Here is a 13004-nt window from a genome sequence, read left to right as displayed (position 1 = left end):
CCACCGCTCGGCGAGCTCAAGCAGCCGAGGGGCGAACCCTCCGGGGCTGGAAAATTCGCCCGAAAAAAGCTGGACAAAGCTCGATTGAGAGAATGAACGGGCCGAATCTCAAAGACGGGAAGTGTCAGTCAGGTTGTCGATGCGAACCAGCGCCATCGTTCCACCTTTTCATTGATGTATAATCGAACCATCAAGTTGAGGAGGACCGCTGGTGATTTGGTCTGACTGAGATGGCCATTAGACTCTGGCTGCGACGACTCACCAAGGAGCATGATGGATGACGGCGTCAAAAACGGTCCATTTCCCCCTAAACATGACGCACGAAGTGATGAGATCCGATCGCAGAACGGCGAAACGCTTCCGAGTGGACCTTGTGTCGCTCGCTTGCTTGGCGTTCCCCTATATCGTGGCGGCAACAGAACTAGCAAAGCAATTGTGAACGTTTGGTATCCCGTGATTATCGCTCCCATTGAGGACGGAATCGATCAAATCCATAAAGGATGTATCGGTCGCGGAAACCAGGCCCCGTCATGGCAGAGGCAAAGAAATCCAATTTATTTATGTCGCTGTACCGAATGATCGCCCGCCCTGTGTTTGCACCAATCTATCCCTCAGCCGGGACCGAAGTCAGTATTCAACGCGATCGGGGACGCTGGTGAGCAAGCGAATTAGTCGAAGAAACTCTAACCTGAATACGGTTGGATGGGCTTGGATGCATGAATGGATGTATGTACGGATGCGTGGGCTTTTGCTAAGACTAAGGAAACCCTGTGCACGGAAGTTTTTTGCGGCAGTCAAATCCGAGATGTGGAGTCGGCTCCGCCGCCGGTCGAAGCAATTTCGACGGATACATTCCCCTTTTCATAAGCTTATTAGAGAGTATTTCTCAGAGGCGTACTTTCTCCCCTGTCCCCTCCCTCGCTTTGCGGTCATTCCCCACTCAGCCAGAATCCACTTATCCTTCGTACGAATCAAATGAAACGGAGAGAAGAAGGTAGGGGAATACGAAGAGAATGCGGAATCGGGCTTTTGCCTCAACAAATCCCTCTTCCCCGCAGGCAATCAATGCTGAACTCGACGCGGAACATAAACAATTCACCCATGGAATGATGACGTCTGGTGCAGACCTGGATGCAGAATGTCTCTCGAGGTGGGTACTCTCGGCTACATAAGTTCATTTGATCGCTGCAAGTAGGGATGGGGGAAACATTTGGGAACAGAAGAACAAACACGATCTCCCTCACTCGTTCCTTGTGCGACGCCACGAGCTGGAATATTTCCGTTTCCGAAAAATATAACGGTTCCTTATCAGCTGCATGTCAGAGCAGGACTCACAACTGGCTTCCGGGCAGACGAACGACGGGATGCGATGGATGTTTTGTATGCTCCGACGATGGGAACCAACGTGGCTCACACGTCTGAATGCGTTCGTATAACCATACGAATGTCCCACCTATTCATGAGTCCGTTACGAGCAAACCGACTTCCGATGAGTCTCAATCGCGGAAAGTCCCGGATTCTCGAGTTTTCCCAAACCGCGTAGTTTTGTGATCCGAAGTTCGATTTCGCTCGCGAACCGAAGACGATATCTCCAGAAGTCTCCGAAACGGTGATGCTCGCGGAGCTCGGACCAGCTCTCCGCGATGCGAAAGAACCGAGACATCTGATATCTTCCTCCGCTTCGACCTCGACCCGCGAACACAGTACACGTCTGTCATTCTACTGCCGTCGAACAGTCAGTGCTGTGCTTTCCTCGAGCGTATGCACACGTCACATTCCATGAGCTCGCAGGCGTACATGTCTCTTTTATGCATGGAATCTTGTGAGCAATCACGACCGAAAGAATTCAGCTGATGAGCAGGGTGTTCCGGAAGTTTCCATTCATCATTCCCTCATGGAGATCCCATTGCCACAAGTCTTCCTCCGAGCCCGGCCATCCCTCCGTCTGAGTCTATTCGGGGGCCAAGTGTGTTCCAGTCTAGATTGTCTTGCAAAGAACATTTATCATCTTCTCCTCGAACTTCTATCGCCAGCGACTGGCGCAGGACCGATCGCCGTCGGCAATTCTTCTCACTCTTCCCTCCGGGAGAATCAAAGTCATCTGATTATCCCTCTCGAGACCGAACTCGCTCCCGCTCAGATATTCAAATGTGGAAATGAGCAATTTGGAATTGAGCTCTTGCGCGATCGCGGAATCAGGTGTGTCAGCCACTTGCTACGAACTGTTCCTCGGAGCGCACAGAGCCGAGGAGCAGAGGGAAAATCGAGCACAGCGATCAATATGAGTGCCGTCCGAGAGCGGAATCCATCGGAATGATATCGAAAGGATGAACGTTGAGCACATCGAGTTGAATCGAGGAAGAAGTTCCGCCTCGTGAGAGTCTCTTGTGATTTCCGTTGAATTGTTTCTGAAGGCATCCGGAAGCGCGCACATCTCGCACACAGTGGCCGTCGGACTTCTGACTGCCGGAGTGAACAGCGGAACGCAGTCCGACTTTGGAAATTCCGCAGGACCAGCTCCAGGATTCGCCCGAGCTGGCGGAATGACTTTCTCGCTACCCTTTACGGGATCCTTTTCGCAATAAGCTACAAAAATCTCCCTTTCCTGCTCGTTTCTCCCAGACGTGTCTTAGCGGCTTCGGCTCCTTCCCCGCGGCTTCGATCGACTAAAAGCCCGTCGATGGCCTACCGATGTCGGTACGCTGTTGCTCTGCGTTTGCAATCATTCTGAGCGCGACCAGTCTCCAATCCCTGCTTCCGGGAGAATATAATAATCGACTTCTCGGCCCTCCTTCAGTGACATGCTCGATAGTCGAGCCTTGAGAACCAGGAAGAATTGATCGGAGAACGGAGCTCAGCGGAGGGAAGTTGCGAGCCCTTATTCTTCCACGATCGATCCCTCGACGACGCTTTCGCTTCTGCAGCGACATCTTGGAATTCGAATGGAGCCCTCGATATTATTGCCCCGCACAGGCTCCAGTTCCGGCTCATGTTCCCGCTGAATTCGTTGGAGCCAAATGTCGACTTACCTTAATCTGAGAAGCAGCTATCACATATGTGCATTCGAAGAGGAATCACTCATCGAAACAAATAAACAAGCGAACCTACTGAGGGCAGAAAATAGGAGCACCATCTCTCTCCCCGCGGCTCTCGAACTGGAGATCACGATACGGCGGGGAATGAACTCTGAATTCATGGAAATAATCTCGGAGCCGAATTTATTTCCGCATCAGATCGTCTCCCTCATGCGCATGCTGCTGAAAAGAGTTCGGAATCGCATCGATAAACGGATAAGCGAAATTTCGATATCGAGAAGGATTGCTTCGAGAAGTTACGATCGCCTTGCTCCGTAGACTTATCCGCTAGACTGGCGTCGGATGATTCCGGTCTCTCGACATCGGCTCCACCACGAGCTCACGAGGCAGAGACTGCGTCGGCGTCGCATCTCCCTTGTTCCGCGGTTTCTTCATATTCCCGCTCCGAAGCCTCGTGCTCGAATGTCAGCGCGGCGAGTCTTTCTAAGGCGCGCCGTCGACGGTCGTTCATCTTCCTCGACGGCTTGGACTCGAAATCTCGTGCACCAATGGCTCCACCTATTCAAACATCGAAGTGGAATGAATAGGCATCGGAGTGGAATGAATAGGCATCGGAGTGAGGAATGAATAACGTCGACGTCGAATGAGGAATGAGGCGATGGTCAAATCACCGGTGTCTCGCAGGTTCCACTGGCTTCCTCAGACAGCGGCTCCGTTGATACTATCGACTCGGACGGCGGGCGGAGCGGAGCTTCCCTGGCTGTGGTGCGTCTATGTCTGTCTAGGCTGTACGAGAGCCCCGATCGTTAGAATGCTGTTTCGTCGTCTTTCCGCTGCTTCCGCCACGCCTCCGAGGGCGAATGTCGCAGGCGCCGGCCGCTGTTCCCGCTGCTGGTAGGGTCGCCGATGGGTGTTCCGGGACGGGGAGACGTGCAAGGGAACGGGAAAAAGAAGGAAGCGGAACAACGAGAAAAAACGCAGGCGAGCGGGAAGGCAAGCAGACGGACGGGCGAATGAACAGATGGGATTCCGGTCAAATCAAAAGCCAATTGGAATTCTTGGCGGAAGCAATTTAAGAGCTCCCCCTCGCTAAGCAGAATTAGTCGTGCTAATAAAATATAAAGTTTGCACTCCCGGACGCGTTGTGTGAATGTCGTGCAGAGGCGCACTCTAGAAAACGGACTCAGAATTTATGTGGAGAAAATTCGAGCGCTGACAGGAGGTCCGCTGGAGACCGTCGGCACGGGTTCTCCGATGCAGCCGCTCTGAGATGGAATATTCAGTTCCGAAAAATAATACTCATCTCGCCAAAGACTCGCCTCGGTACGTCGACACCTGTACATCGTCCCGCGGAGCCAGACGGAATGAGTCACATAATTACTTCTGTCAGTAGCAGACGGTTTCGCCTTCCATTGTTTAGATTCGGTTCTTCGACAAAAGGAATAAGCGGGCTCTACTCTTGTTGCGGTATGGCCGCTCGCTTCCGATATCACTATCTGTTCCCGCGGGATTAGGTCGACTGTTTTGTCAAGCTCGACCTTGATCTACCCGAGTCTGCGCGTCCCTCCTAAGTCCCGCGAAAATACTCGGGTCGGGAGAATCTTCCCGTGGTCCCTTGTCGAGCGACGGGCTCAGCTTCGCAATGGGCATATAATCCTCGGACTCTGCGAGCTCAGAAAGGTCGTCTCAAATGCTAGCGGTGTTGAACCATACGGATCAGCGACGGTACATATGCCAGGGGCATTGAATTCCCATCACAAACTCCTGCACCTAATCGCTGATCACACGGTACGACGACGATGGACGATACCAGCTCCCTTCGCGGGATAGAATGCACGAGCTCGGGGACTCTCATGATAATCGCAGTCTTCGGGGAAGTCACTGTCGATTGCCTGGAGCCTGTTCGCGACCTAGCGGAAATTCTCGAGGAACATCCCGGTCTCGCGTGCCGAGAGTTAGTTCCCGGGTCACGTTAGTCTCCTCGGTAAATTATCAGATATTGCAACAGTTTACTGTACGAGACGCGCAGTTCCTCACAGACATTATCTCCCGTAGTACCGGGGCCGCGGGCGGTGCTGCTTTCTGGACAGAAGCTCTCCTCTATGTCTGTGACGGTCCCGTCGCAAACATCGGAATCGATTTCTTAGTCGTCGAGCACGGCTCCGAGCGATGGGACAGGTTTCGGGGACAGTGACCTTATCCATACCGCTCCTATCCGAGGATCAGACCTCATTAGGCGAACCCAAACAGCAGTCATGGTGCGAGCTCCAACGGATTCCTCTTGCGCAGGCTCCGTCATGGATACATGCATTAAGAGAGGTGATTTTTGTTGGAAGTCTCGATCGGCGAAACAGCCGGTGACGGCCAATGGATCTGAAATGGCGAGATCAGGGGTGGAGAATGGCGAAACACGACGGAGTATCTCTCACTCAGTCAGTCGCTCCGATCCGACAATGCTCAGCTCATTCTGGGCATCATGAAAGAAAGCTGACCGTCAATATTCCCGCGGATACCTTATTCCTTTCTAACTGAAGGTCATCCCCGACAAGTTTTCAAACCTCCCGTGGGATGCCCTTCAGTCAGAGCATGACCTTGGATTTCTTCATTCAGATTGGTATAGACCGTATTTTTCCTGTGAGAAGCTCTTGATGCGCGTTTCTGAAGTTCAGTCCTGCAAGAGCGAGAGGAAAATTCTTTCAACGGTGTCATAATTTATATCGGTGATATTACTTCTGCGAGGGATGCTTTCGTTCTTGGCAAAATCATTTAGCCTCGACGACGAATCTTCTCCCAGCTTGGTTTCGTGACAGGCTTTCCGAGTTGAACATCATTCATCGAATCAGAAGGAGACCCGCACTGCTAAGCTTGTTCCTTTCGATCATGCATGATGCCGCCTGAGGGGCTTTCGAGTGCGTTGGTCTTGTCACTCAGAAATTTCCGTCGAAAACGGGCTCTGCCTTTCCGCGATTCTCTTCCCGCATAGTGGGATGCTCGTCCTCTGGAGCATTCCCTTTTGTTTTTCAATGCCCCCAGGGGGTGCCCTTAATAGGAGCATGCCCTTGTTATGAGAGCATGCCCTTCAGTTAGTAGAAACGGGGTATGCCTTCTTCGGACGCCTACTTCTTCTGTGCACAATCGCCAGCCGATTTGAGGAGCTTGAGCAGGGGTGCACAGTTTCCTGGGATCGGCAGTTTATTGATGGAGGTGTCCTTACTCCCGGGAACGTGTCGTTTCGATGTCCAAACGGAGGAGCCCCGGGTTCACAAGAAAAGCATTTAAGCCTGGAAGCATGGCAGCGGGCCGCACAATATTATCGCGTGTTGTGCTAGAGCATCTGAGAGAACGATGAATCGATGGCGGAGTCCTTATCCTTCTTATCCAGCCACCTATAGCGAGTCCAGGAATGCTCCGAGGAGGGGGCAGTCAATTAACCGAGGGAGGGGGCACGTATTGATACCTTCAGGGACCCTGTTTGACGCAGGAAGCGTAGGCAGTCAGATTCCTCGATGAAGCTCAAATCATGCTGTAGCAATCATTGATTTCTATCAAGTATATATGCCGGCAGGAATTCTCGAGATAATGGAGAGTCAAACATGGAATCCGCAGCAATTCGGCGAGTTGAGCGACGCCTTCAATGGCCGGCTCATTCACGGAGAGACATGAAGAAATTCCTGCTTTCCAGAGTATTCGGGATTCAAAGCGACCCTATTCCATGCTGAAGTAATCCAGGTGGTACAAATTATGCCATGTGCAAACCGGACTCACATGCAGCCTTCTTATCAGCAGCTCCCATTCGCTCCACCTCGAGAGCCGTTCGAAAAAAGAGAACGCATTCAGATCGACCCTCAAACTTAGAGCTGATCATGAGCTCGAGCGATCTCCCAAAGAGAGAAAAAACTCTCTTGATCCGAAAGAGCAGGCGAGTAATGAGCCTAGACCCCCATGACCCTGATGTTGGCGGAACATCAAAGCTACGAATCGTTTGCTGCTTGCATTGAATAGGCTCCGTGACTTCAAGCGACTGAGCGCTGAGAAGTATCGTTTCTGGATGCAATAGCCTAACATCCTTGAGACACCGACCGCAATCAGAGCTCGATTCGCAAAAGCTCCGTATCATGATGTCGGTCCTAGGCCTTCCAAAGATACGCAGTTTCCTCAAGACCCGCGCATCTTCGGATCCCGTATCCGCGGATACCGGTGTTAAGCAGCTTCGGAGATGATATTCCACACATTCTCATTCACCAATGTATATCGATGAACACATCCATGTGAATATTTAGCGAATCCAGTCGATTGCAGCCGCGAAAATCGGAGAATTCTTGCGTTTCGGATCCGCGGTCCGTGATCCGTTGGAAGGCCTCGTCCGTACCCGATACGTCGATGCACTGAACACAATACTCGACTCTATAAATTATACCGCGGGATGGAGCAATATGGAGGCACCTGGGGAACATCCTACTACGAATGAGCCTCGGTCCGTCTCCTGGGAATGTTTTCGAGAAGATGGGATTCAATCCAAAAGCTGCAATATTCGACTGTTTCTGCCGCCCGTGGGCTTCTGAGGGCTGCTCGGCAGCGCATATGCACGTCGACGGCTCGCCGACGGCATGTACGGGTGGGACGACATGTTCTGCAGATTCGCTCGACTCATTGATTATTGGAACTACTCGCCGCCGAGGTTGGAGGTCGACACCCTAAGTTGTGCTCGGGGAGGTCATATTCGAGAAAAGTGAGTAAAAGTGGTATGTTGATCCCCGGAAAAGGAGGGAATTCGGACGAAATTCCTGGTTGCACCTTGATTCATACTTCGATGCCCGAAATGTTGATTCCATCACTGGTCGCTTGGACCCTCCGGCAACACCGGAGGAGCTCGTCGAGAATATCTCGATCGAGTCATCCGCTCACAGGGGCTCGCAGGCCTTGAGCGCCCCGAGGATGCAATTCTTTCCTCTGACACTCGTTTCGGATTGGGGAGATTTCCTCTCAGCTCCATTGAACCTCCGTAGATGTCGACGATAATTGGTGATGTCCGAGAGAGGGAAGTCTCCGAATTAGACCACAGGGCGGTTGAGCGGCTCGAAGCGTCTCTGGCACAACCTCCAGAGAGTGAGTAACATGTTTCCTGAGATCACGTCCCGAGACGCTGCCAGGGGCTGCTTTCCCGAGAATTCCTCAGCGAGATTCTGTCTTTCCAGCTTTCTTCTTCGACTGTTCATTTTGTGGAGCAGAGAGACGGATCTATGTCAATGATCCGGGAGTTCTGTCGTTCCGAGACTACACGTGTGCAGATGGTAAGATACTCCTGAAGGAACCGGGAATCTCGCCCGTTTTAAGAAAAATGAATTCTGAGAACAGTCATTCTGACTCTCGATCGGCGGAATTCCAGTTCGGAGGCGCTGCAGGACGCCAGCAACGCCCAAATCCACAAGACCCCCGCCGCTGTTCCGTCCCGGCAGTCTGGTCTTCGCTGCCAGACCGAACGGTGAACAAGGGTACGTTCATATCTGTAGCGGCGAATCTCACCTGCAGTGAGAAAACTTGCGGGAAAATCGCATCTCAATGACGAGCTCATGTAATGTTTTCTCATCTCAGCTATTGGCCGGGCATAATCGAAGATCCCCCTTCTTCGGAGGAGAGGTTTCTAGTTCTCGGAAAAACCCCATACAGACCGGTGAGCAGACCCGTCTCTGGACCAATCTGGTCGATTATTATGCATGCGCCTAATTACTACGCCAATCTCTAATTTGGATTCCCCGACCCCAGAGAGCGTGGTATGTCACTTTTATCTACCCACAAGACGCCAATCGGAGGATATGGCTCGGAGGTTTCATCGCAGCAAAAGATGTCATCCCTCTCGAGCAGCCGCGAAGCATGCTACCCAACCTCGGTGAAAGCACACCTATGTTCACACGATCCATTGAGAAGGCTTTTCATCTAGTACCTAAGACTCTCCCCGAACGGCTATCGGCAGCTTCTTTCAATGCCTATGCAGTAAGTCACTCAACTCGGATTGAATCAAAACCTTGTGATGAGACCTTGCCCTAGAAGGGTCTATCGACCACTGACTGAGGCCGGTGCAATTTGGACTCGCTCAGGACTATTGGATAAGCCGAGGTTCTCTTCTTTCAGTGCTTCGAACGGAGAATACAGCTGAGCTCCCCTCCAGAACCATATTTCAAGGTACCCGATGCACCCGCACCGCGCCGGAAACGAAGTTCCGCGGATGACGTCCCCGCGTCGCCAGCGGGCCCACCGAAAGTGCAGAGGCGAGCCGAAGAAGGGGAAGAAGAAGAAGAGCCAAGAGGAGGAGAAAGGCCGGGATACCTCGAAAGCTTATCGTACTGGATCGGATCATCAACGAAGGAGGAGTCCTCTACCGACTCCGAAGATTCGTGATGATTCTGAAAGATTTTATTTTTGTTCATTTCTCGAAGATTTGCGACAAGCTCTTTTAATTTATCGGCTCGTGCAAAATATCTTCGGCGAGTAGGTTGTGATGCTTGCAAGGCCACGAAGCGAGTTCGAGATTGTGATCGTTCGCGCTGTTTCTCAACAGTATGAGAACATTGGTTTCAAGTTTCTCAACCGTAGTCGAGCGTTGTGATAGACAAAGTTTTAAATCTAATTATTGATGAGCAATCGCGAATCCGTGTTTCGAATCGCGGAGAGCTCGATTAGATAGCAGGAGATAATTTAAAAGCTGCGATACCCCGTATTGTTCCACAATGTTCCGAGCGGCGAATAAAATGTTGTGATACCATTCATCTATGATTCACTGGATACCCAAGGAGACACATTTCAGTCAGCTCCCCATCCCGATGGGGCTATAATATTCCAAGAAAGCAATGATCGGAACGAGAGGACCTCTACACCGGCTTGTGTAGTCTTGTGGGTTGTGTAGGCTTCGAAGTCCAAGGTCGAGACTCAGAGGCCGTCATCAATCCCAGCGCCGTCTGACTCCCAATGCACTCAGCCATTGAGCGGAGAGTCGCAAGAGTTCAACATCAGTTCTAGGGCTCTGGGACTCGTCAGACCCCTACAGAGGGGCTTCGCCCCCTCTCTTACTGCCTTCCCTCCTCGATGAATTTCAAGGTCTCGGATCGGCAAGAGAGCCGTGGGTCGTCAATCATCGATCCCTTGCATAGGCCGGATACGGAACCTGCTGATCATCATAACGGTTACCGCAGCGCTCCGACGGAGCCTCGAAGGCCTTGCGATACTGAATGCAGATGCTCGGCAACAGGATCCTGATGGGCAAATAGTTCATGGGAAGGGATCGACATGCATGAGGAAGAAATCAGGTCACTCATAGGGAATCAATCTTTGGAGATGTCAGGAGTCCCGGACGAGCGACAACGAGTTCCGTTTCCCCTCTGAGTGATTGTTGTGTCTCTCAAAAGATCTTCCAGACATGATATCGAATGTCGCGGAGGCGTGCTCCCTTGGACATACGCGACATCTTCGCTGTTTGTATGGGCGCGCGCACAAGGTACTTCAACAAGTCAACATTCGAACATCGGCCTTTGCATCGAAGACAAGGGAATCAAAACTCTAGGCGTTGAATTGGAGCGATCGGGAGTCACTCGATGAACGAGCGCTCGTCCAACGGTGATCGAACATTGAGTCAGCTCATGATTGTGAAAATCGATAACTTGCGGAGGGTAAAGTGCGTTTCCTGAATCCGCCATCAGATGTCGTCGATCCAACTCGGGAGGATCGTTCCTCTCGACCCGCGTGATGTCTCCATCGATTCTATCGCGCTCCTGAGCGCCAGGCTGAACGCTCCGGTGCGCGGTGAGTAGATACGAGCATGAAGTCCCAGCCGTGACGCCGAAACTGCTGCTACGAGTTACCTTGCGAGTGCGAACTCGAGCTCACAAGTCGATTCTGGATCCGATTGCTATTGATCAAAATTAGAGAGTGCTCTAATGCTAATCTATCTGGATCAGGACTCTACGTAGCGTGCAGCATTTGCGGAAAAGAGAGGCTTTGTCCTAACCTGATTGATCCTGGTCAAATTGTCTACGAACGCTTCTCTTGTGCAAGAGGTACGTCTCAGCCCACGGTCTCTGTGTGAGAGTAACCGCATGCAGATCGGGTATGCTATTTATCCGAGAACATCCGGGATGAAGTTCAGCTCTTCTGTCTGGAATCCTCGGGTATTCTCATGGTACCAGTCCCCTAAATCCGGACAATCCATCTCCCCCCCCCCCCCACGTTAATAGAAGATGCTGCAAAGGATCGACAGCCACCGCGCCGCCAGGCTACACTTTCGTCCCGGGAAGCTTGGTTCTTGCCATCCACGATACCCACCAGCGCAGGTAGTGAGATTCTTTACTTTCCGCATCGCAATTCAACGAGTTGATTCGAGAGATGAAGAATTTCCAATCATGAATAGGTTTTGGCCGGCAATCATCGAGGATAGTCCCGAAGAACTAACGTATACGTCTACAATATTTGGAGCAGACAGCGGACCACCAATCGTACGTTAAGCCCCGCGTTCCGACTTGGTGCGTGCGTATTGTCGGTAGATCGTCGACCATATCGAAAGAGATATGACTGGGCTCCGAACATTTTCAGACGGCGTACTATGTCACCTTCATCACCAAAGAACATTGGCTAGGTGGCTGGATCAACGCGCACTCAATTTTCCCGTTCAGGGCCTGCTTCCGGTCCCATGCTAACTCGCCGTCTGAAGTTTCTCATTACGTAGAAGCGGTTCAACAATGCAACCGATCTCTGAGGTTGAGTCTGAGGGACCGACTGCTCAAGCACTCTTTCGTCGCCTACGTGGTAAACTGGCTCTGAATATTCGCTTACGATTCGGATTTCATTTCATTCCGATGCCCTGATTTCATTAAGCGGCCCTACGAAACCTGTCGAGAAAGGATAATGCTTCTTGTGGACATGCTCGGAGAGGACTCTGAAATTGCCTTGATTCGCAGGCTCGTCTGAGAGGGATCGCGCTCACGAACGAAATGATTCTCAAAGTAAGTGGGGTAGTTGAATCGACGATGGTCGCGGCGGCTGCGAGAGACTGTTCAGCAGAGTGAGGGAAAGGATGATAGTGTCGCTAAAAGTTTGAGAAACACCCCCAAGCATTTCATTCGACCGTTCAACCCCTCCTGGGACATCGCTCCTTCGTCTTCGGTCGGGAGTATCCTCTTCACGATCAAGCTTAGGTCCTAAAAACGCTGCTAGGGAATGGAGATGGAAAGCTGATTGAGGACTTCCTACTACTCTGTTGTTCCCCAGGAAACCAGCGGAAGCGAGGACGTTGAACACCGAATGGACTGGGAACCTACTCCTTAGAGTTCTGAATTGATACACGTCAAGTTTCGGAGTCAGGGTTCGCGGGATTACCTACTTTATTCATGCAGACGTTTTTCGTAGCGGTCGCCCCGTTTCTCGAATCTGTGATAACGTTTCCTTTTTGTTTTCAAATCAAATTCCTTCTGCCAGTTTTTTAAAGCAGTTGCGGATTAATCATTTGTGTGGTCCGAAGAATTTTGTCGGAAGGCTTATTTTGGTCTATTCACTCGTATCGATTTTTTGTGCCGGTGTCTGAGCGTGAATAAACCCACATGTATCGTACTCATGTCAATCAATGCATTGATTTCCTGATTTAATTCTTCGCCGCCTACTCCCCCGAGGTGAGGCAAATCAAGAAACTGGAACTCCAAAAATCTCATCTATGACTGTGATCAGTGATCAGCAACAAGCTCCATCGAGTGCGAAACTGCCAGCTCAAGCGCGGGAAACATTTGCTTACTACTTGAGCGCGGAGAGGAAATAATTGATAGTCCTTCGAAGAGCTTCCCGCTCCCTTTGAGTAGAGAAGACCATTGGGATCGAGTTCTCCCGGAGATTTCCTTGTAGCGTATGGATTCTATTGAGATCGGATACGCTAGTGCCTGTTGAGCACATTCATCAGTTCAACTAGAAATCGCTGGATGAGATCGGGGATTC

General features: G+C 51.3%; 1 protein-coding gene across 1 annotated transcript; it reads left to right on the top strand.

Moving 5' to 3' along the window:
• Positions 1–7671: 7671 nt before the first annotated feature.
• On the top strand, positions 7672–9786 carry LOC100907138 (uncharacterized). The gene is made up of 7 exons (XM_003742759.2): positions 7672–7764; positions 8042–8141; positions 8231–8326; positions 8422–8527; positions 8628–8706; positions 8799–9026; positions 9165–9786. Exons 2-7 carry the CDS (start codon positions 8042–8044, stop codon positions 9429–9431), a joined length of 876 nt encoding a protein of 291 aa, XP_003742807.1. The 5' UTR covers positions 7672–7764; the 3' UTR covers positions 9432–9786.
• The last annotated feature ends 3218 nt before the right edge of the window (positions 9787–13004 follow it).

Source organism: Galendromus occidentalis, unplaced genomic scaffold, assembly GCF_000255335.2.
Source record: "Galendromus occidentalis unplaced genomic scaffold, Mocc_1.1 scf7180000077431, whole genome shotgun sequence".
Taxonomy (NCBI): Eukaryota; Metazoa; Arthropoda; class Arachnida; order Mesostigmata; family Phytoseiidae; genus Galendromus; species Galendromus occidentalis.
This window is presented reverse-complemented; position numbering and strand designations above follow the sequence as displayed.

Excerpts from the sequence above, each read along its gene's own strand:
- LOC100907138 (XM_003742759.2), top strand. The coding sequence starts at position 8,042 with ATGTCGACGATAATTGGTGATGTCCGAGAGAGGGAAGTCTCCGAATTA. Across the intron at positions 8,142-8,230 it reads TCTGGCACAACCTCCAGAGA|CTTTCTTCTTCGACTGTTCA; the intron begins GTGAGTAACATG and ends CTGTCTTTCCAG. Across the intron at positions 9,027-9,164 it reads CTTCTTTCAATGCCTATGCA|TGCTTCGAACGGAGAATACA; the intron begins GTAAGTCACTCA and ends CTCTTCTTTCAG.